At 42.7% G+C, this 22,818-nt stretch overlaps 1 protein-coding gene across 1 annotated transcript in view; it reads right to left on the bottom strand.

The window, feature by feature from the left end:
- LOC148373012 (neural-cadherin) overlaps window positions 1-22,818 on the bottom strand; it is a 241,401-nt gene that overhangs the window by 42,923 nt on the left and 175,660 nt on the right. Inside the window, exons 17-21 of the mRNA XM_088327543.1 lie at window positions 22,125-22,408; window positions 13,189-13,818; window positions 11,900-12,896; window positions 10,004-10,097; window positions 2,229-2,413 (exon numbers count right to left, since the gene is read on the bottom strand). Coding sequence (XP_088183669.1) covers window positions 2,229-2,413; window positions 10,004-10,097; window positions 11,900-12,896; window positions 13,189-13,818; window positions 22,125-22,408 — 2,190 coding nt within the window. The remainder of the gene's footprint in view (window positions 1-2,228; window positions 2,414-10,003; window positions 10,098-11,899; window positions 12,897-13,188; window positions 13,819-22,124; window positions 22,409-22,818) is intronic.

The following is a 22,818-nucleotide window of genomic DNA, read 5'->3' as shown; positions in this document are numbered from 1 at the left end:
TTACCAACTAACTAATTAACTAACTAACTAACTAACTAACTAACTAACTAACTAACTAACTAACTAACTAACTAACTAACACATTGATCAGTCATGAGCAACCACTCAGTTACTAACTAACTAACTAACTAACTAACTAACTAACTAACTAACTAACTAACTAACTAACTAACTAACTAACTAACTAACACATTGGCCAGTCACGAGCAACCTCTCAGTTACTAACTAACTAACTAACTAACTAACTAACTCACTCACTCACTCACTAACCAACTAACAAACACATCGGCCCGCGAGACAACGCTGAGGGAAGCGCAAGAGAAAAATGAGCTGCAGGTCAAAATATGTCCAATTTATGTTGCCAAAGCCAGGTGGCTGTTACAAACGCTGTACTTGTATTTTTCTCTCTCTTTCTCTCCTCTTCGCTCACTCTATGTCTCTCTCTCTTTTACTCCCTTGGCCTCTCTTTTTCTCTTCCTTTGTTCCTCTTTGTCTCTTTCTCACACTGTGTCTTTTTACCTTATTTTGCTCTCTCTTCCTTATTTCATTTTCCCTCTTTTCTTTCTTTTTCTCTCTCTCTCTCTCTCTTTTGCATTCCCTTCTCTCTTTCTCCCCTTCTCTCCTTCTCTTTTCCCGATTTCTTTTTAGATTTCTTTCTTTCACTCTCTTTCTTTCCCCCTCTCTCACTATTTCTCTTGTTTCTCACATTCTCTCTCTCTTTCCTCTTTTTCTCTCTCTCTCCCTCCTCTTTTTCACTGTCTCTTCCTCACCTTTTCTCTTACTCTCTGTCTCTCTCTCTTTTACTCCCTCTGCCTCTCTTTTTCTCTTTCTTTGTTCCTCTTTGTCTCTGTCACTGTGTCTTTTTACCGTGTTTTGCTCTCTCTTCCTTATTTCATTTTCCCTCTCTTTTCTTTCTCTCTCTCTCTCTTGCATTCCCTTCTCTCTTTCTCCCCTTCTCTCTTCCCGATTTCTCTTTAGATTTCTTTCTTTCTCTCTCTTTCTTTCCCAATCTCTCACTATTTCTCTTTTGTTTCTCACATTCTCTCTCTATCTTTCCTCTTTTTCTCTCTCTCTCTCTCTCCCTCACCTTTTCTCTCACTCTCGGTCTCTCTCTCTATTACTCCCTCTGCCTCTCTTTTTCTCTTTCTTTGTTCCTCTTTGTCTCTTTCTCTCACTGTGTCTTTTTACCTTATTTTGCTCTCTTCATTATTTCATTTTCCCTCTCTTTTCTTTCTTTCTCTCTCTTTCTCTTTTGCACTCCCTTCTCTCTTTCTCCCCTTCTCTCATTCTCTTTTCCTGATTTCTCTTTAGATTTCTTTCTTTCTCTCTCTTTCTTTCCCAATCTCTCACTATTTCTCTTTTGTTTCTCACATTCTCTCTCTATCTTTCCTCTTTTTCTCTCTCTCTCTCTCTCCCTCACCTTTTCTCTCACTCTCGGTCTCTCTCTCTATTACTCCCTCTGCCTCTCTTTTTCTCTTTCTTTGTTCCTCTTTGTCTCTTTCTCTCACTGTGTCTTTTTACCTTATTTTGCTCTCTTCATTATTTCATTTTCCCTCTCTTTTCTTTCTTTCTCTCTCTTTCTCTTTTGCACTCCCTTCTCTCTTTCTCCCCTTCTCTCATTCTCTTTTCCTGATTTCTCTTTAGATTTCTTTCTTTCTCTCTCTTTCTTTCTCCTCTCTCACTATTTCTCTTTTGTTTCTCACATTGTCCCTCTCTCTTTCCTCTTTCTCTCTCTCTTCCTCACCTTTTCTCTCACTCTCTGTCTCTCTTTCTTTTACTCCCTCTGCCTCTCTTTTTCTTTTTCTTTATTCCTCTTTGTCTCTTTCCCTCACTGTGTCTTTTGACCTTATTATGCTCTCTGTTCCTTAATTCATTTTCCCTCTCTTTTCTTTCTTTCTCTCTCTCTTTTGCATTCCCTTCTCTCTTTCTCCCCTTCTCTCCTATTTCCCCATTTCTCTTTAGATTTCTTTCCCCCTCTCTCACTATTTCTCTTTTTTTTCTCACATTCTCTGTCTCTCTCTCTCTCTTTTTCCTTGTCCCACAATCTCTCTTTCTCCCTCCCTCTCTTTCTCTTATTTGTTTCTCTCTTTTTCTTTCTCTCTAATCTCCAAGTCCAGCCCCCGAGAGAATCCTTTGTCTATCGTGTGGCCCCCGAGTTACCCCATGACTCTTCCTTAGAAAAAATCAAACAAACAAGATAAATATTGGGTTTTTAAGTGAATACTCACTGCGTAGTCGTAGAGAGGCGGCGTTCCGAAGCGCCTCCCTCGGCAGCTCTATGACGTCCACCTGCGCCGTGGACGTAACGTCCGGCCAGGCGGGATCGGATACGCGCACTTGCAGTCGGTAGGAACCCGGAGGAACCCCTTCTTTGATGCTCAGCTGACCGGAACTATGGTTCATGTTGAACAACCTGCACAGAAACCCGTGTTTGTCGTACCGTGCCCTGGGAAATGATCCAATTGTAACGGGAGTAATAATAACTTTTGTTTTTGTCATGTCTTGCATGGTCGCCGTGACAACCAGCTGGTCCCGCCCCTTGACACCGGCTGACACAGATTGTCTTAATGACGTGTGTGATTCATAAGGGCTCGTTTTGGGACTGCCGGTTGCGAGATTGTTTTTCTGTTCTGCATTGTTCTGTTTGGCTCTGTTCCGTTCTGTTTTGTTTGACTCGAAGAAGACCTGTCACGCCCGTTTGTCTGAGTTAGTACCTTTAAGCCTGTTTTGTGAGTATTACCTAGTCTGAGTTCCTGTTTGCCTGTAAGCCTGTTTTTGTTTTGTTTTTGTCCCTGCGTGTTGGACGACTTTTATTTTCTAAATCAAAGTAACTGATCGTTACGCAATTGAGTTCACCCTTCCTGCCTCCCCGGTCCGGTTTCTTGACAGTTTTATTGAAATTCCTGCTGAAATATGTTGTATAGTTTTTGTGTAAATGTCCTGCAATGATGAGTCCAACAGTGCCACCAAAACGTGTGACGTTTCTCACAAAAGCCTTTTCTTTTACGGGAAATGGGGGGTCATGGACGTTAGGCAGCCGGTCTGGCGTGGAAGGACAGGAAGCCAGAGATCGATTCCAATTGCCCGAGTTGATACCGGACCGATGGGGTCGATACCGGACAGAACGGGACAGACAGGATTGATAATAAAACAGGAAATCGAAAATAAACAGGACAAACTAGACAGGAACGAAAACTGGAGAAAATAATAAACAGGACAAAAATAGACGGGAACGTAACTAGAAACCGATATTAAACAGGACAAAAATAAACGGGAACAATACCAGACAGGGAATACCAACAGGAAACAGGACCGAGTCAAAACCCACGTCTTGCGGGGCAGAGGTTCGTTGACGGACTGACCAAGGAAGAATGAGAGCACTGAGTTTAAATAGATGGAAAACCAATCTGTCAATGAGGCGCAGCCGGCGCCACACGGGCGGGGCCAATCCCATTGAATTTTCGTTGGTTTGTAGTTCCTGTATGAGCCACGCCCACCCTTCTACAATTTGCTACACAAACAAATATGTGCGTGAAAGCTGACCCCCTGGTTTCAGTATTTACACGGGCGGGGCCAATTGGGCGCCATGGCAACCGTGACACCAACACATTCAATAATCGATTTCAATCGATTGATTGTTGCAGCCCCACTAAAATGTACGGCGTCTTATGCCTAGTTTCATTTATCTATGAAACGAAAAACCATCCATCTATCATTTCTATTTACATAATCACTATTTATTTTGTTTAATTAACTAAAATCTTCAATTCCAGATTTCCAATTGCCACAGACTCCCACTGAAAACCCTCATCCAAACAAAAACCATTATTGCCGATAAAAGCCCCATTTCGATTCATCATGCTAACTTGCAAATTAAACAATATATTTCCCCTCATTACGTATTCAATATCTGCATGTTCGCAACATGAAATCTCTCCTTTTTAGTTATATTTCTTTAAAAGCGCTTATAAATATGTAATTAATATAGCAGACCACCATTTACATTTCTGTACTTTGGGAATCTTGGCCAGATGGCTAATGCCCCAAGCTAATAAAGACCACAAGGATATATATATATATATTTTTTTTTTTTTGCGTGATGCAAAAGAAAAAAAGTCTTTTAGCACCTTGGTTGCCCGGGCGACCAGCAAGGACAAGGTATGTCGCGGCACCTTCCCCAGATGTCCAGCAGTGTTATCAAATATTAAATTCCTGCTTAAAGACTTTCCCCTTTAAATTGTGACACTGATTCTCTCCTGGACTGTAGAAGGTTGTGCAAAGTGGGCCGAAGCCAATTTCCTCTTCTTTAAGAAAGAAAACATGAAGGATAGAGAAAATCAGAGAATAAAAAGAAGGAAGACTACCGTATTTCCGCACTATAAGGCGCACCTAAAAGTCTTAATTTTTTTTTAAAAGCTGACCATGCGCCTTATAATACAGTGCGCCTTTTTTATGGATCAATATTAAGTCGCAAAGTCTTCCAACTAACTTGCCGCCGCCGACAAGATTTCCCCCCGAACGCCAAGTCCGCGGTGTATGCTGGGATTTATTTACCGGCGTTTCATTGGCTAACCAATGTGTCAATCATCATTTGAATCGATCACTATTGGCTAAAGTTATTCGGAGGTCAAGGGGCGGATCCTTTTTATCATTTACAGGCTGGCATTGGCTTGAACGGCAAAACAAAGCCTGCTATTGGCCGAAAAAGACGTGTCAATCATCAGTTGAATCGATCACTATTGGCTAAAATTATTCGGAGGTCAAGGGGCGGATCCTTTTTATCCTTTACAGGCCGGCATAGGCTGAAGCGGCAAAACAAAGCTTGCAATTGGCCGAAAAAGATGAATCTGTATAGCACGTGGTTGACGGCATACAGAAAGCATTTTTTACTTTTCTGTATTTGTAAATATTTTATTCTCCTGGATTTACTAAACTCACGGATATAAGAGGACCGTGGCTGAACACAACGACTTCGGTGAGCTACTCCGGCTATATATTTTCCCTGTATCTTGTTTCAGACTGAACTCGATGTTTCTGTGATAAGCGGTGCAGATAATGGATGGAATGGAGTGTCTATTTTTAAATTCAACTCAATTCCAAGTGTTTATTGTCATATGCACAGTAAAGTTGCGAGCGAAAAAGAAAATAGAAACTAAGGAATGGTTGGCATTTCTTGAATCCCAAGACTTTAACCTTCCGAATGATGGAAAGATGCATTTGAGTGACATCGTACAGACACTGTTTCCGTATATGTCTGAGACACGTATTTGCTTCTTTGCAAGTTTTCGGAATGTTAAAGTGGTAATAAGTTGGACTGAACTATCTGACTGTTTTGTCGACGTTCCCATTGTAGCGCCTTATAATCTGGTGCGTCTTATGTATGTCAAATATAGGACCAAAAACTATTTTTTCGGGGTGCGCCCTATAACCCGGTGCGCCTTATAGTGCGGAAAATACGGTAAATTGTGAAGAAAGAAATAAAAACAGGTAGTGGAGAAGGATTGGGTGAAAGAAAAAGAGTGAAAAATATAAATAAAGACTCATGAATGGATGGATGATCAAACAAATGAAGGCTGAAAGAAAGAAAGAGAGAAGTAAGGGAGGAATGCTGATGGACATAGATAAAAAAGATGGGGTGGAAAGTGGGGACAAACAACGAATGGGAAGAATAGATGGAAAGAAGCGATGCGTGAAAAAGATGGCAGGACTATTAGGAAAGCTTCTCCAGAAGGAAACAAGAAGGAATTGAGAATAACGAATAACGATTTGTTATAGAAAATGCTGGTAAACTAGTAATTCCAAGAGCCAAGAAGAAATCCAAAGGTTTAAAAGCACTCTCCATTCATCCCCAAGGCATCTTTATTTTCCTCATGCTGAGGTTTTTGGTACTTTCCTTGCCCTCATGTAGGTTTTAGATCAGGGGATAGTGTAATAATAGTCTGTGGTTTGCAATAATCTGTGGTCTGTGCAGCCCTTTGAGACTCCTTGTGATTAAGGGCCAAACAAATAAACATGACTTGACTTGAAGTTTTTGAGTTTTCCCTTGCCCTCATGTAGGTTTTAGATCAGGGGATGGTGGAATAGTAGGGCGTCACAAATAAACATGACTTGACTTTTCAATAGGGAGAAAGACCATGGACGATTGCCTGATATGTTAAAGGATCCCAAAAAAGGAAAAAAAAGAAAGAAGAAAAAATAGAAATGCGCCCTGGCTCCAAAAAAGTTGAAAAACACTGCTACAGTTCATACATATATATATATATATATATATATATATATATATATATATATATATATATATATATATATATATACATATATATCACTTAAAATTTTTCAGTTCATATATTCTTCGTGGTTTGCTGTCCTGCCACAGTTGTAATGCCTTCTCAAGGTCCAATTGCAGCAACGGAATTTCCAAAGCTAATTTGTGGTTTTCATTGTTGTTGTGCTGATCCAATGTGCTTTTCTGAAAGTTCGTATTGCGAAATAATTTATGCAATCCAGTTTTTTTGTCACGCTGGGTGCACGCATCACAGAACATGTAGCCTCCATTATCATCCTCCTCATAGCGTCACCAGGAATATAATTGAGTCCATTTTGGCAGAAAAGTCCTTTTCTTGCTCGTATTCTTTTGTTTATTTTCTTTCGTCGAATCGTTCGCTTCAACACGCGTGTTTTCCTTGCCTTCGCGGTCTTCTGACGAATTTCTCCGCCATTTTTTCGTGCCGGAATTATTGCCGTTGTTACCACTTTCTGTGTTATATTTCGACTTATTACCGACACTGAAGAAATGACCATTTTTTTGTTGATTTGCACCTAATACTAACTGTTTTTTCTGAGGCATACTTCTCTTTCACTCGACAACCGCCACAACAATGACGTCATCTCGAAGCAACGAGATCTCGTTTGCCGAGATGGGCGCGAGACCAAAACAACAATGGCGGATCTGCCTGACGAAAAGTTTGGAGTGCGGTAAATATTTGTTAAAAAAAAAAGTAATGGGGTAATAATGACAATTTTGTGTCAAAAACGGGGACGCACGTTGATTTGACACAATGCGTCCCCAGCAAAAATGATGCGTCTAGGACGCAGGGAGACGGGCAAACCAGAACACTGCACGGTATCTCAATAAAATGTCGAGTTGTAAGGAGGAGGAGGTTAAATAGGACCCCCTGCTAATATTCCCTGTTGCCAGGGGGTGGCTCCTTGGATGTGTGTCATCACAGGCTTCACAGGGAAATTTCAAGACACGTTAAGTATAAATAGCGCCACTCTTTTGACGCGCCGGTCTCCGGCAAGTTTCCTTCTCTCTTTGTCACGGCGCACCTTTGTACTCTTTGCCTCGCTCTGGTTTCAATCTGTCTCTTTCTCTTTCAGCTCCCCGGCTTTTTTCTTCTCGTCCTCTTTCAGCTCCAAATGTGCAGAGGAGAGCAGTTTTGGGGATCTACAAAACTTCAATGAGTATTATTAATGTTATTTGTTCCCTGTTTATTCTATCTGCTTCATTCTGGTCTCGCTGAGGTTTGATGGAAATAGAAAAATTGATGGAAACTTCTGAATACATATGCATGCATACATCTAAATCATAGGTGTCAAAAAGGCGGCCCGCGGGCCGGATCAGGCCCGCTAAGGGATTGAATCCGGCCGTGAGACAACACTCAAAGAAGCGCAAGAGAAAAAAAAGCTGCAGGTTGAAATATGTCAACTTGATGTTGCCAAAGCCAGGTGCCTCTCACAAAGACACTGTACTTGTATTTATTTCTCTCTCTCTCTCTTTTCCACCCCTTTTCTCTCATTCTCTGTCTCTTTCCCTCTCTGTGTCTTTTTAACTTCTTTTGCTCCAACTTCCTTTTTTCCTTTTCTCTCTTTTCTCTTTCTCTCTTCCTACCCTTTCTTTTCTCTCCTTCTGTCTTTTTATTTCTCTTTGGATCTTTCTTCCACTCCCTTTCTTTCCCCGTCTCTCACGACTTCTCTTTTTGATTTACAGTTAATCCACAACACTATGCTTGATGGGTTTTTTTCCCCTGTGTTGATACATTAAATTAAAAATATTGTCAAATTTGCAAAAACACATATCCAATGTGTGGTTTGAACACATTTGAGCGCACAATCATCCCTAATCAAATATTTTTTGTGGTTTCCAAATGGCTGTTTTCATTTTAAAGGTGGTGTCCCTAACTTCAAAATATTCTACTTGCTGACTCCATCTTCTGGCTGAAATCATCATTGCAGTCTCTGTCATGATCATGTTCTAGCAGGTCCAAGTACGTGAAATTCTTAGACATGCTCGAATAAACTCTTCCTTTCTCATATTTTGGGAGGTTTGGCTTGACATTTGGACTGTATTTGAAACAGTCGTTTTCTTACTTTCACCATTCTCATCCTGGATTGAAATAAAACGGTAAGCGCGCGCAATATGAAAAACAACAAATAGATGGCAAAATTGACTTTGATGTCTCTGCACATCGAGAGAGCCCCCACTTCTCAATTGAAGTTTGTAGGCGGCCCATACCGCGAGTAGGTAGTAAAGCAGTGTGTGACCAAAGAAAATATATGGAAAAGTACAGATAGAGTAAATAGTAAATGGTCTGCATTTATATAGCGCTTCTCAAGTCAATGAAGACCTCCCAAAGCGCTTTATAACGTACTTCTTACTTACCCATTCACACACACACTCACACACTAATAGGGAGTCGGCCATACAAGGCGCCTACCTGCTTATTGGGGGAATTAGGAATTCTGAGCTTTTTATCTTTCTAATAAATATGGCAAAGTCCCTTCGTCATCGTCGGGGCGGAGAGGAACGTTTTGTTGTGTTTCTGTTTCCATTTGTACTTTAATAGTTGCAAGGCTATTTTATTAGATTTTAAGTACCGTATTTTCCGCACTATAAGGCGCACCGGCTTATAGGGCGCACCCCGAAAAAATAGTTTTTGGTCCTATATTTGACATATATAAGACGCACCGGATTATAAGGCGCTACAATGGGAACCTCGACAAAACAGTCAGATAGTTCAGTCCAACTTATTACCCCCTTAATATTCCCAAAGCTTGCAAAGACGCAAATACGTGTCGAGAACACGTGCGGATGCGGTGTCCGTACGATGTCACTCAAATGCATCGTTCCATCATTCGGAAGTTTAAAGTCTTGGGATTTAAGAAATGCCAACCATTCCTTAGTTTCTATTTTCTTTTTCGCTCGCAACTTTACTGTGCATGTGACAATAAACACTTGGAATTGAGTTTAATCTAAAAATAGACACTACATTCCATCTGCACCGCTTATCACAGAAACATCGAGTTCAGTCTGAAACAAGATACAGGGAAAATATATAGCCAGAGTAGCTCACCAAAGTCGTTGTGTTCAATAATAATGTGCAGCCATGGTCCTTTTATATCCGTGAGTTTAGTAAATCCAGGAGAATAAAATATTTACAAATACAGAAAAGTAAAAAATGCTTTCTGTATGTCGTCAACCACGTGCTATACACATTCATCTTTTTCGGCCAATTGCAGGCTTTGTTTTGCGGCTTCAGCTTATGCCAGCCTGAATGATAAAAAGGATCCGCCCCTTGACCTCCGAATAACTTTAGCTAATAGTGATCCATTCAAATGATGATTGACACATTGGTTAGCCAATAAAACGCCGGTAAATAAATCCCAGCATACACCGCGGACTACTTGGCATTCGGGGGAAAATCTAGTCGACGGCGGCAAGTTAGTTGCAAGACTTTGCGAATTAATATTGATCCATAAATAAGCCGCACTGTATTATAAGGCGCATGGTCAGCTATTGAAAAAAATAAAGGCTTTTAGGTGCGCCTTATAGTGCGGAAAATACGGTAAGTAATGTGTTCTCGTTGGTTACTCAATCAAGAGTGTTGAAGGAAGAAGTGATGGGCGAAGAACAAAATAGTCAATTACTACCAATTGCATTCATATTTTTTTCCTTTCAACACTCACTAAACAGTAAAATGAAATGATTCCCTCCCTCCTTTACCTGGATGGTTTGCCTTCAAATCTGTACGTCTTCTCGCTCCAATCATCCAGATCCGGTGATGGGATTTGTCCCAGCACTGTCGTTGGCAGGATTCCTGGTTTCCCACAAAAGAACGCCCGGAACAATAAATTACTTTTGAAAAGCAATCTAAGGGAATTGTACAACGTGTGGAAAAACTTCAGAGTGAGTCTATAACAAAAAAAAAAGGGGCTTAGTCCTTTGCAGTAAGTTAGGGCGGTTGACAGCTGGTCTGAGCCACTAAATAAGTGATGTGTTCTGCAGCGAGACCGCAGAAGCACTCGACTGTGACAAAGATGGCTTGTGAGCTCAGCGGCGCTCGCTCGGTGTCGAGGACACACCAGGGGGATGTAGAGGTTAGGGCGACCAGTCACAAAAAGTTCATCAAATCCTGGTCGTCATCATAAGACTACAGACATAAAACAGAAACTAAGTCCATTGAGATCCTGTCGGAAAATCACCCACTACTCCCATAAAGGATATCGTTTGAGGACATCAATGCAAAAATTCTGGATATTTCTAACTGGTAAGTAACTAAGTTGAATAGCATTGTTTGGAAGAATGCCCTAACATTTCTCGCAGAATGATTTTCTTACACTAGGTTTGATGTCAGGGCTAACCACTCTACTGAGACAGCACTGATTAAGGTAACCAACGATCTTCTACTGGCAATGGACTCCGGCGCTTAATCACTCTTGATGCTGCTGGACCTTAGTGCTGCTTTTGACACTGTGGGCCATAATATCTTACTAGAACGGTTGGAAAAATGGATTGATCTGTCAGGAACCGTCCTCTTATGGTTCAGATCCTACCTCTCAGATAGGACGCACTGTGTTAAATATGGTGAACTGACATCTGAGCCGTTGAGTGTTACCTGTGGTATTCCGCAGGGTTCAGTACTTGGCCCCCTTCTTTTCAGCATTTACATGCTTCCATGAGGTGATATTATTTGCAAGTATAATATCAGTTTCCATTGCTACGCAGATGACACTCAACTATATCTTCCGATGGAGGAGTCTTCCACACTAAACTGTGGAAATTTGGAGGCCTGCCTCACTGAGATAAAAGAATGGATGTCACTCAACTTCTTGCGCCTTAACTCTGAAAAGATCGAAATGTTAGTTATTGGTCCATCTAAATGCCGTGAATTGTTCTCAAATACTGCTCCGAACATTGACAAATGTAATATCACCCAGAGTGACTCAGTTAAAAATTTAGGTGTCATATTTGACCCCGATCTGTCCTTTCCAACACACGTGAAGAATATTGCTGGAACAGCTTTCTTCCATCTTCGCAACATTGCTAAAATAGCCCTATGCTGTCAGTCGGATGCGGAGATTATAATTCATTACCTCCCGTCTCGATGACTGTAATGCACTACTCTCCGGTCTCCCGAAGTCCAAAATCAAGAGCCTGCAGCGAGGCTTTTAACTAGGACAAGAAAGTTTGATCATATGACCCCGATTTTAGCTAACCTGCATTGGCTCCCTGTTAGCTTAAGATGTGATTCAATTCGATCTGCAACCTTAGTGGAAATGTTTAAATCTAAGCTTTAAACACACTTCTACTCTATAGCATATGAATAACCTATACTTTATGTTGATAATATGTGTACCATTTGCCCTCATGTAGGTTTTAGATCAGGGGATGGTGTCATATATAGTCTGTGGTTTGCAATAATCTGTGGTCTGCGCAGCCCTTTGAGACTCTGCGATTAAAGGCTATACATATAAACATGACTTGACTTGACATGTCGCCACTAACAATCAGTTTTACCCTCGACAGGTTAACTACCAATCATGACCTCAAAATTCTGCTCCGGATGTAAACATAACTGGATGACTAAGAATCTTCACGGACAAATTGCGTGGTACATACCTTCATAACTATACACAATGAAGTTGGCGTGTCCCGGCGAGTGCGGGTGGTCGTTACGGTCCCCGATAACCACTGTCAGAGTGCTGGTAGAACTCATAGGAGGGGAGCCGCTGTCACTCATGAGGATGGGGAGTCGGTACTCCTTTTGCTGCTCGCGGTCAAATGTCCGCAGGGCGGTGAGGGAGGCGCTGCCATTCCGAAAATCAGTCAAGTTGAAGTAGGCGGAATCCGCTGCAAGTTTCAGAAGCCGGATTGAAAAAGGCCCGCTGTTTGAGGAGAGGTCACGGTCTGTAGCATGAAGCAGAAGTGAGGTGGCGTTCATCCACACTGCCTGTGGGGCCGGTGTGTTCTCCCACACCACCGGCTTGTAGGGGGACTCAAACTCCGGCCCGTTGTCGTTGACGTCGAGCACAGTTACCAGGACGATGGCCGTGCCAGTCAGGGCCGGGATGCCAGAATCCGTAGCGAGTACCATAACCCGGTGCTGAGAGATTTTCTCCCGATCCAAAGAGTTAGCCACCACCACCCAACCGGATTGATCCACTAGAAACTGGTTGTAAGGGTCTGACTCCTTGGCAATACTGTAGGAAAAGCGTCCATTTTGTCCAGAGTCCAAATCTGTAGCCATCACCTGAGCAAGGATTGTGCCCACGGGAACATCCTCAGACATAGCGGGAGACTCGTAGAACTGTGGTAGGAAGACTGGTGCGTGGTCGTTGGTGTCTTCCACCTGCACCAGACAGTACGCCAGGCTGAAGAAATCTGCGTCCTCGGCCTTCAGAGTGAGATTGAAACTCCTCTCTTGGGGCTTTTCAAAGTCCACCTTTTTCTTGAGCTTGATCACGCCGCGTCTGTTTACCTTGTCGGTCTCCACCAAGAACTTCCTGTCATCATCTCCCCCCACGATGCTGAAGGTTACCATCGCATTCTCGTCTTTGTCTCCATCTGAGGCGGACACAACGAGAACCTCGCTGTTCACCTCCAGGTCTTCAGTTACCTTAAGAATGAGGAAAGTATCATTCAAACCATGATCAAGGTTTTCCGGCTTGTTACTAGTAAAACCCTTACATCAGATTTCCCAAACCCCTTGTTTTCAAGGGCCATGTATATGCAGATTTTGGATGTGTTTATCCTACAAGACACTTGAGTCTCAAGTTGGTTACTAGGCTTTTGCGGAACGGAATCAGCTGTATTGGAGGACAGAACCATCCAAAACCTGCAGTAAATTTCAAGGTACTTTGAGGACACCTTAACTACACGATAGGGTTATGGGAGCATAATCGCCTCACCTGTGCAGTGTAGACCCTCTGGGAGAAGATTGGCGGGTGGTCATTGACGTCTGAAACCATGATGGTGGCGGTCCCTGTCCCAGCCAAGCCGCCTCCGTCCCGGGCCTCGACCACAACGAGGTAGCGCTCCTCCGCCTCCCGGTCAAGGGAGCGCAAAACCGTGTAAATAGTCCCCGTGGTGGCGTTGATAGAGAACAGGTTGAGGTTGATCTCATTGCGTACGTTCTTGACGATGCTGTAGCTCAGGGCCGCGTTCCTTCCTTCGTTGGGATCGTCCAGGTCCATGGCTCTCATCTCCATGACGGAGGTGTCGGCAGGGGAGTTCTCGGCCACTTGGCCAACAAAACAACCTTCCACTTCCAGCGCCGGGCACGGAAAGAATGGGGCATTGTCATTGATGTCGCGGACCTCCAGCAGGACGTCTGCGAATCCCGTCAGCCCCGAACCTCCCTCATCCGTGGCCAGGACCAAGAACCTCCAAGCTGGACGTTCCTCCCTGTCCAAACGCCGTTGTGCGAAGATCCTCCCGGTGCGTTCGTTGATGGTAAACTCACCGCCAGCACCTTGTCCGTGGAGAGAGTAGCGCACCGCCGTCTGGTCAGCATCTTGGTCGGGATCGGCGGCGGACACCTGGAAGATCAAAACCGCATCGACATGACGGTTCTCCGTGATCCATAAGAACCAAGCGTGAACAGTTATAGTCATGCTTGAGTCTCTCAAGCTCTAATTAATTTGTTATCATACTTCTTTGATACTGTGACCAAGCAATCCAATAAACACCTTGGTCTTTTTTCTTCTCTTATCACAATGTTTTTTCATTAAGCAGCCACATAAAAACAAACCTTCCCCCGTGCTTCCCTTTATCTCCTTTGGCGACGCCGCCCGACTGTCAGCGCTCAATTAAAACTTAACAGCAAAGTCGACTCGAAATGGCAACAGCAGAATGACACTTTTGAGTGTTCTGTCTTCTTCTTTGTTTACAGAAAGCTTTGATGTAAACCCGCCACCTCCGCCCCCTCCTCGGTTCTCGGATGCGTGTTGCCGTGACGACACGACACACTATGGATTCTCAACCACTGTGCCGGAAGGGATCGTCAGGTATGCTGAATTGAATAGCTAATTAGGTCTCTGAACAGTATATGTAGGTGCGGTCAAGCGATTCTGATTTTTATTAGCGACTATTCCATTTTTTTATAGGTAACTGTCAGGTTTAACCCAACAGATGTAACAAAACCTATATACAAAAAAGATACAGAAAACGTGAGTTTAAACTTACTTGCAAGGAGAAATGGCCATAGTCTACATAATGTAGACTTCTGGACACTCTGAAATATTCTTATGCACCTTGCCTTTTTATTGTGTTCGGAAGGCCCTAATTTACATAAGGTCTCTTCTGCTAAAGGAAGGGGGAGTGACAAAACAAACAGTTGAGACCTGTTTATACGATAACATGTTATCTATATTAAACGAAACTAGGTGGGCCTGCGGTCAGAGAGGTCCCTTATCTCGCCATAGATAAGGTGTCATCCTGTTTCCTCCTTCTTCAAACACAAGTAAGAAAGGCACACAGTATGCAAAGAAGATAATGCAACAGTATAATAACATATTTACAGTTTAAATCCATCAGTAACTTATGTAGATGTGAAAGTGGGTGTCTGGATCTCTTAACCACTAGGGTCATAGGGGCACCATTTTCTGTGGTGTGTCTTGGGCAAGTACAGCCTGGTTGTGCCTATCCATCTGCAGGCCAACAAATGTTTATGTTTTTCTTGTTAATGTTGATAGATGTTAAAACTATAAATACATAGAGTAAAAATCCCACTGACTACATGGACCGTTGATTGAAAATAAAAACTAAACAAAAACAAATAAATCCCTGTGACTTCACACCAACTCTTTCCGTACCCTTGACGGCTAAAGACGGCAATGACTAATTTGGCTGTCATAAATGTTTAATACATTTTACCAGGTTCCTGTTTCTCTGTAGGTTTTTTTGCCTCACTTTCTCTCTCTCCTCTCGCTCTCAACCTTAGCAAATTTCGAATTTCCTCCAGACAGCTGTGGCCATTTGTTTTAATTTTCCTCAGATTTTTCTTCCTATCTCAACAGTTCCTCTTCCCTTTATTAGTACTCCCTGGCCTTGGTTCCTTGCTAGTTTGTTATCTCCCTCTTCACATCCCAAGCACTCTCCGCTCAACTCCCTCTTTTTCCAGTGTACCGGATACATATCTGTCCTTCTGGATCATAACTGATGAACTTTTGGATTGTTGCCTTTGCTGCTTGGGTTTACTGGAATCCTGGCCCCCTCGCCTGCCTTTTGGATCACAATTGTTGACTCTGATGTTCTAGATACTGTTGCCACGCAACCTAACTTTTCGTGTACCAAATTCTGCCTGAATTAAAGATCCTTTACTGTAATAATCTGTGTTTACCCACCACCCCAAGTGGGTTCTTGACAGACTGGATATACAGTGGAACCTCGGTTTTCGAACGGCTCTCAGTTCAAACAAATCGGGGTCCGACTAAAGATTTCGAAAAATTCTTGCTTAGCTGTTTGGTCAAAAAATCGGAGTTCGAACGCCGGTAATGCGTGAGTGCGTACGCTAGGGTGCGATGCTGAAAGTCAGTGCAAGCAGCAAAGTTGCTACAGGTGAAAAAAGAAAAGTAGTGCGCACAACTATTGCTGATCTTGCCTGCGCCTTCTGCTGACCATCACAAAGGGAAGAAATCCTATTCATAATTCTTTTCTTTATCCTTTTTTTTATTTTTACACGTTCATGTTAGCGTAATCTTTCGTACGGAAGATTACGATAACGCGAACGTACGATTAGCCTGGGTTAGCTTTATGATTACGTTGAACATTCAAGGTAAACATTCAGGGTGTTGGAACGGATTAAAAAGATTTACATTATTTTTAATGGGAAAAATGATTTCGTTGACCGAACAAATCGGTTTTCGAACAGGGTTCTGGAACGGATTATGGTCGAGAACCGAGGTTCCACTGTAGTGCTTTTGAAATAAACTTTGCTTTGATTATTTGATTTTCAATGCACCTCACGGCTCACCAAAGACTGAGAGGTCCTCGGTTCGAGATCGGGTGGAAACACATGTTGGCCTAGAGCAAGAACGAGGCCGCCCCCTATTACTTCACGGATTTTCACTTTTCAAAGGGGTTCTTGTCCCCATGAACAGCAAAAACTGAGGGATCTCTGTATCTGCATGCTGTTATAGTATCCTGCATAGCAGTTTGAGGCGGAGGCACAGGTGATGTGCAAAGGGTTTCCTTTGAAAAGAGATCTTCCAATCTGACGGAATGTGTGAACAAGCCGAGATGAAAAGAGGGCAAAGGATGGCACGGCGAGGCGAGCGGGCGGGCGCACGTCAAATCAATTTCCAAGGGAAGCCGGGCCGGGGCGGTGGACCCAGCGACACGGCGGATTACCTCCCTGCCCTTTGCGGCGCGCCTCCATTTCGCTAATCTGATTGAAAGCGTTACGGCGGGAAGGTGTGACCAATGGCGGATGAATGCCACAGGACGGTGGAAAAAAGAAGGAGAAGAAGAGAGGAACTTTTGGTAGTATGTCTGACCTCCGTCCATCAAGTTTATTCAAAAGTATTGGGACACTTACAAGTACTGAAAGAGTAAAGAACATAAACATAAAATACAAATAGAACCTTTGATCCCATTTGACCATAACAGAGTTGGCTAGGGTTACTTTAACTTGATTACTTTCAATTACTTTTGGATGACTCCAATACCAAATATGCTAATAAAAGACAAAAGAAACTAAATATGAATAAAATGATGACACACAACACGTGGTAAGCTTTCTCTCCTGGCTTTGATCTCTTTGATCTCCGGCAAAACGAACATAAAATGCCACAGAAACAAAATGAGAATAAATCCAAACAGCTTGCCAACATCATTTTTGCCGTTCCGTGTATTCCGTTACTCCCCAAGCCTGCACAAATTGTAGTAATTTTATTCATATTGAGTTTTTTTTATCTTTTATTAGCATATTTGGTATTGGAGTCATCCAAAAGTAATTGAAAGTAATCAAGTTAAAGTAACTCTACCCAACCCTGACTAGAACAGCTTTTTTCCGTCTTCGCAATATGCATGGGGCGACTTGCCCTATGCCACAGGTGTCAAACAGGCGGCCCGCGGGCCAGATCAGGCCAGCTAAGGGATTGAATCCGGCCCGCAAGACAACACTCAGAGAAGCGCAAGAGAAAAACAAGCTGCAGGTTGAAATATGTCAACTTGATATTGCCAAAGCCAGGTGCCTCGAACAAAGACACTGTACTTGTATTTATCTCTCTCTCCTTCTCTTTTCCACCCCTTTTCTACCACTCTCTGTCTCTTTCAGTCTCTATTTTTCTCTTCCTTTGTGCTCTTTGTCTCTTTCTTCTTCTGTGTCTTTTTAACTTCATTTGCTCTAACTTCCTTTTCTTTCTCTCTTCCTACCCTTCGCGCTTTCTTTTCTCTTTTCTCTCCTCCTGTCTTTCTATTTCTTTTTGGATTTCTTTCTTCCTCTCCCTTTCTTTCCCCCTCTCTCATGACTTCTCTTTTTATCTCTCTTGTTTCTCACGCTCTCTCTCTCCCCCTCTCTCTCTTTCTTTGTCCCACCCTCTCTCCTTTTCCCTCCCTCTTTCTCTTATTTTGGCCGACCTACACTGGCTCCCTGTCAGGTTAAGGTTTTAAGGTTCTAATGGTAAATGTAAACGTTCTGCATTTATATAGTGCTTTTCAAGTCAATGAAGACCTCCCAAAGAGCTTTACAATGTGCTTCACGATTTTACACACTAAGACACCGATAGCAGCGTCAGCCATGCAAGGCAACTACTTGCTATCGGGGGCATTAGGGATTCAGTGTCTTGCCCAAGGACACTTAGGTATTATACAAAATTCAGCAAGGACTTATAACTTTCAGATTTGATTTCCCCCTATGTTGCTGTTTGGAGCCCTTCTCTCGGAAAATACTGGTCTGCCAGAGATCCCACGAGCCAAGAAGAAATCCGCATGGTTGAGAGTGTTTCCCATTCGGGCCCCGGTGCTGTGGAATGGTTTGCCCTCTAAGATTCTATCTGCAACCTCAGTGGAACTGTTTAAATCTAGGCTTAAAACTCACTTCTATTCTCTATCTTATGAGTGACCTAGATTTCACAGACAATATCTGTGTATTATTTGTTATTGCAGCCAGGTCATCCTGGAAGGGGGATTACCTCATGTGCGGTTTCCTCTCAAGGTATCTTCATTTACCTCAGGTTTTTGAGTTTTTCCTTGCCCTCAGGTAGGTTTTAGATCACGGGTCGGTGTAATAATAGTCTGTAGTATGCAATAATCTGTGCAGCCATTTGAGACTCCTTGTGATAAAGGGACATACAAATAAACATGACTTGACTTCGCGGTTCAGGACTTGGCTCTAACACCGGTGACACGGGAGAGAGGAAAACAAGCGATGGAGAGAGTTGCACAATGATTTAAAATGTATTATTTATTATAGGTATTTTTACAGCATTGAAAAACGTTAAAAGTGTTTGTGTCATGTTTGTTCTCCTACATAAATATATTAAAAGAAAACTCTTCAACTTTTTCAATTTGTAAACATTTTGGAAAAAGTTTCAGGGAGCCACTTGGCAGCGCTAAAGAGCCCCATGCGGCTCCTGGCTGCGGGCATATACTTTTACTCATTACTGCAGTCATTTTATCCCAAAGCCAGATTTACTCATAAGGAAGGGCCATAGGTGGCTCGCAACCCATACGTTCCCAATCTCAGTTGTTTATTAACCCCCCCAATCAATGTTGGGAATAATGGTCATAAATAACACCGTTACATGATGGCATTATTTTTTCAGTAATGGGGTGATCTAACTCTTTGAATAAAGCGATTTTCCACTCTCCTCCGAATTGTTTACGTCATTTTTTCGGATCATGTCTCCATTCAAAATAGCTAGACGGTTACATAGCGATTACAAATATAGTATTTACTACTGCGCCGAAAGAAAAGGCGAATGAGGGCTGAGTCGAAGAAAAAGTGGGCCACCGGTGTTGTTGACATTTATGGACTCAGCGTCAACCGACGTGCGTCGTTCGCGAACGAAACGTCTCTATGAGCCGGCTCTCGGAAGTGAACGAAGGGATCCAGCTCCCCACCAATCAGCAGCCGGATCCCTCCGAGCATCCTTTTTTCTCTTGTGATTGGTCATCATGCATTTTTTTGAGATTCTGTGTTGTTGACTTTAAATTTGTTGAGCATATAACGGTTAAAAATGTCTTGTATTTCATCTTTTTTGTAGATTTATAAATATTTTAGTTTCATTTTCTGTGCTTTTCCATCACTTGTTTCCCTCTCTCCCTTGTAATGTGTTTATGACAAAATGTAATGTCTTTTTTGTCTTTTCGTCTTTATTTTTCCCAGTGTTTCGGTAATTCCATGCATAACATTACTTAGTAATCGGTGATGTATGGATTAAAGCGACAAAAACAACCTGAACATTTGTTTGGGACATGAAAGACCGACTCGTATACTGCTCAGAAGATTTCAAATTCTCTGACATATAGAGCGAAGGGTTTTATTTATTTGACTATAAGGGATTTTCTACAATTTGATACAAGTTACATTTATTGAATGCAATGAAGATTTTTCACAGAGAAGGCTCAAGGTTAATGACAGGTCGCGCCGTTCCGAATGCGAATGTTTAGTTTAGTTCTGTTGATAACAGAATTCTGACGCAGATGGTGGGCGATGTTTGGAGATCAAAGCCCTGAGGACGTGGAAGCGCTTGCTGTTGTTTTGAGTTTCTCGAGACGAGGTGGCGACAAGGTGAAGCCCACCTGGGCGTTCCTGGTCCGCCCATGGGGGTGGCCGACACGCCGGCTTGTGAAGGGACGCGGGCAGAGGAAGAACTTCAGAAGATCGATCGCGAAGGATAATCGAGAAAGGAGGCTCGAGGAAGCCTCGAGCGACAATAAGTCGGCTAATTCGATGGAATTCACTTAGTTAAATACTTTAAGAAAATAAATCTGCCCCCGTGTGAAAATGTCGGCTATTCTTGTCCATCTTTTCCCAGGAAGAAACGAGCATGCATTGTTATGAGAGTGAAGTTTGTGCTTGGTTAATGGAGTCAGATAACTAATTTGAAGAATTTGGTAAACGCTACATTTTCAATAGTTAAATTCCTAACAAGAGCTTTAAATATTTTAGTTCCATTTTCCGTGTTTCTTCTTGTTAATGTGTTTATAACAACATGTAAACTTTATTCTTTTTTGTTGTATATTGTTGTATTTTTTTCCCATTTTGAAGTCTCATCTCATCTCATCTCATTAGGTGTACCGCTTATCCTTATTAGGGTCGCGGGGCCATTTTGAAGTCATTATGCCAAAACATTATATAGTAATTGTATGGCTAAAAGCAACCAAAACAACCGGAAGGGTTGTTTGGGACATGAAAGACTGACTCATACTGCTCAGAATGTTTCAAATTCTTTGACATACAACTTCTTAAAGTAATGGAAATAGCTACTTTTCATGGTAACTAGTTACTTTTACTGTAGAGTAAAACAGTTAGTTACTTTTTGGAAGAAGTAGAGGCTTGCCTTACTGAGATTCAAAGATGGATGTCAAATAATTTTTTACGCCTTAACCCAGAAAAAACTGAAATGTTGATTATTGGTCCAGCTCACTGTCGTCAGTTGTTTTCAAACACTACCCTGAACCTAGACAAATGTAATATCACCCATAGTGACCCGGTCAAAAATCTAGGTGTTATATTTGATCCTAATCTGTCGTTTCAGTTACACGTGAAAAATATTACTAGAATAGCTTTCTACCACCTCCGTAATATTGCGAAGATTCGTTCGATGCTGTCCCAATCAGATGCAGAGATTTTAATTCATGCGTTTATTACTTCTCGGCTTGATTACTGTAATGTATTGCTTTCTGGTCTCCCGATGTCTAGCATTAAAAGTTTGCAGCTGGTTCAGAATGCGGCAGCTAGACTTTTGACTAGGACCAAAAAGTTTGAGCATATTACTCCTGTATTGGCCAACTTGCACTGGCTCCCAGTCCACTTAAGATGTGACTTTAAGGTTCTCTTATTAACATATAAATGTTTGCATGGGCTTGCACACCCTTATCTCTCTGATTTGATTTCCCCCTATGTTCCTGCACGGAGTCTGCGCTCGGAAAATGCCGGTCTACTTGTGACTCCGAGAGCCAAGAAGTCTGCGGGCTCGAGAGCGTTCTCCATCCGGGCCCCGGTGTTATGGAACGCTCTGCCTCTGGAGATAAGATCTGCAACCTCAACGGAAGTTTTTAAATCGAGGCTTAAGACACACTTCTATTCCAAAGCATATGATTGATGCCCACCTCATATTCTGTTTTGTCCTGTCTTTTTCCGACGCCTGCCTGGCTGATACGAAGGAGAAGGATGATTGGGATGGGTCAGCGGACCAGCGTCTGACCTGCAGCATGTCAACCCTTGCATTTACCAGCTGGCAGAGACGGGAGGCAGCGTCGTGGCCGTCATAGACTTTCTGGCTTGGTTTGCAGGCTGGGGGCGTCGTTGATGTCATGCACTTTCCGGACATTTTCAACATCTTACCTTTACTATTATGTGTACAGTAATGCTAATTGTAATTCACCCTGGTCAATCCTGGAAGGGGGATTACCACATGTGAGGTCCTTTCTTAAGGTTTCTCTTTTCTCCTCACACTGAGGTTTTTGAGTTGTTCCTTGCCCGCATGCTGGTTTAAGATCAGGTCATTGTGTAATTTTGTAATTGTAATCCTGTGCAGTCCTTTGAGACATTTTTGTGATTAAGGGCTATATAAATACATTTGACTTGACTAGTAACTTTAATGACTTTTATAAAGTAAGGTGCCCAACACTGTCCCTCATTCACCCCAAGGATTCAAACATAAGATCAACTCACCTCCATGATGAACACGGGGAGCTCTGTGAGCTCCTCCTGGACCACGGCGTGGTACTCGCTCAGGGTAAAGACGGGCGCCTCGTCGTTGCGATTGACAACCTGCACCACCACCAGTGTCTCGTTCTCCCACTTGCCGTCCGAGGCCACCAGCCGCAGCTCGAAACGCCGCTCCATTTCGTAGTCCAGGGGCTGCGCCACAAAAACCGTGCCCACTTCCGGCTCCACGTCGAAGGTGCCCATGGTGTTGCCCGCCGTGATCTGGTAGCGAAGCTTTGCGTTGGCGCCTGCAGGAAGATAAAATGAGATGCTTTAGGACAGTGTTTCTCAAATATTTTCTGTCGCGCACCCCCCCTCTTCCGCCTCCCCAAAATCGACCTTTTCTTTAAGTGATCACATAATATTGATGGGGACGAAACAAAGATTGCTCGATATTGATGTTAACACATCACCTCCGTCCATTATAAATATACGCCTTACGGCACATTTTCCCAGAGGAAAGGTAAGGTAATAGCCGAACCGTTGACACACACTGCTCACTCGATATGGAGTTTCTAGCAGTATCCCTTGCAGACCCTTCTATGTACCGGGAGAGTTAACTGTGGTCTTTGTGTTTGCTGTATACTTTCCACCGCTAACAGTTTCACCGGATGCTAACGTTAGCATAGCGCTAAATCTCCTGCCCGCTGCTATCATT

Source organism: Urocampus carinirostris, chromosome 2 (genome assembly GCF_059441175.1).
Source record: "Urocampus carinirostris isolate Australia breed hairy pipefish chromosome 2, RoL_Ucar_1.0, whole genome shotgun sequence".
Lineage (NCBI taxonomy): Eukaryota > Metazoa > Chordata > Actinopteri > Syngnathiformes > Syngnathidae > Urocampus > Urocampus carinirostris.
The sequence above is the reverse complement of the archived record's forward strand: the minus strand, read 5'-3'. Positions and strand labels throughout refer to the sequence as shown.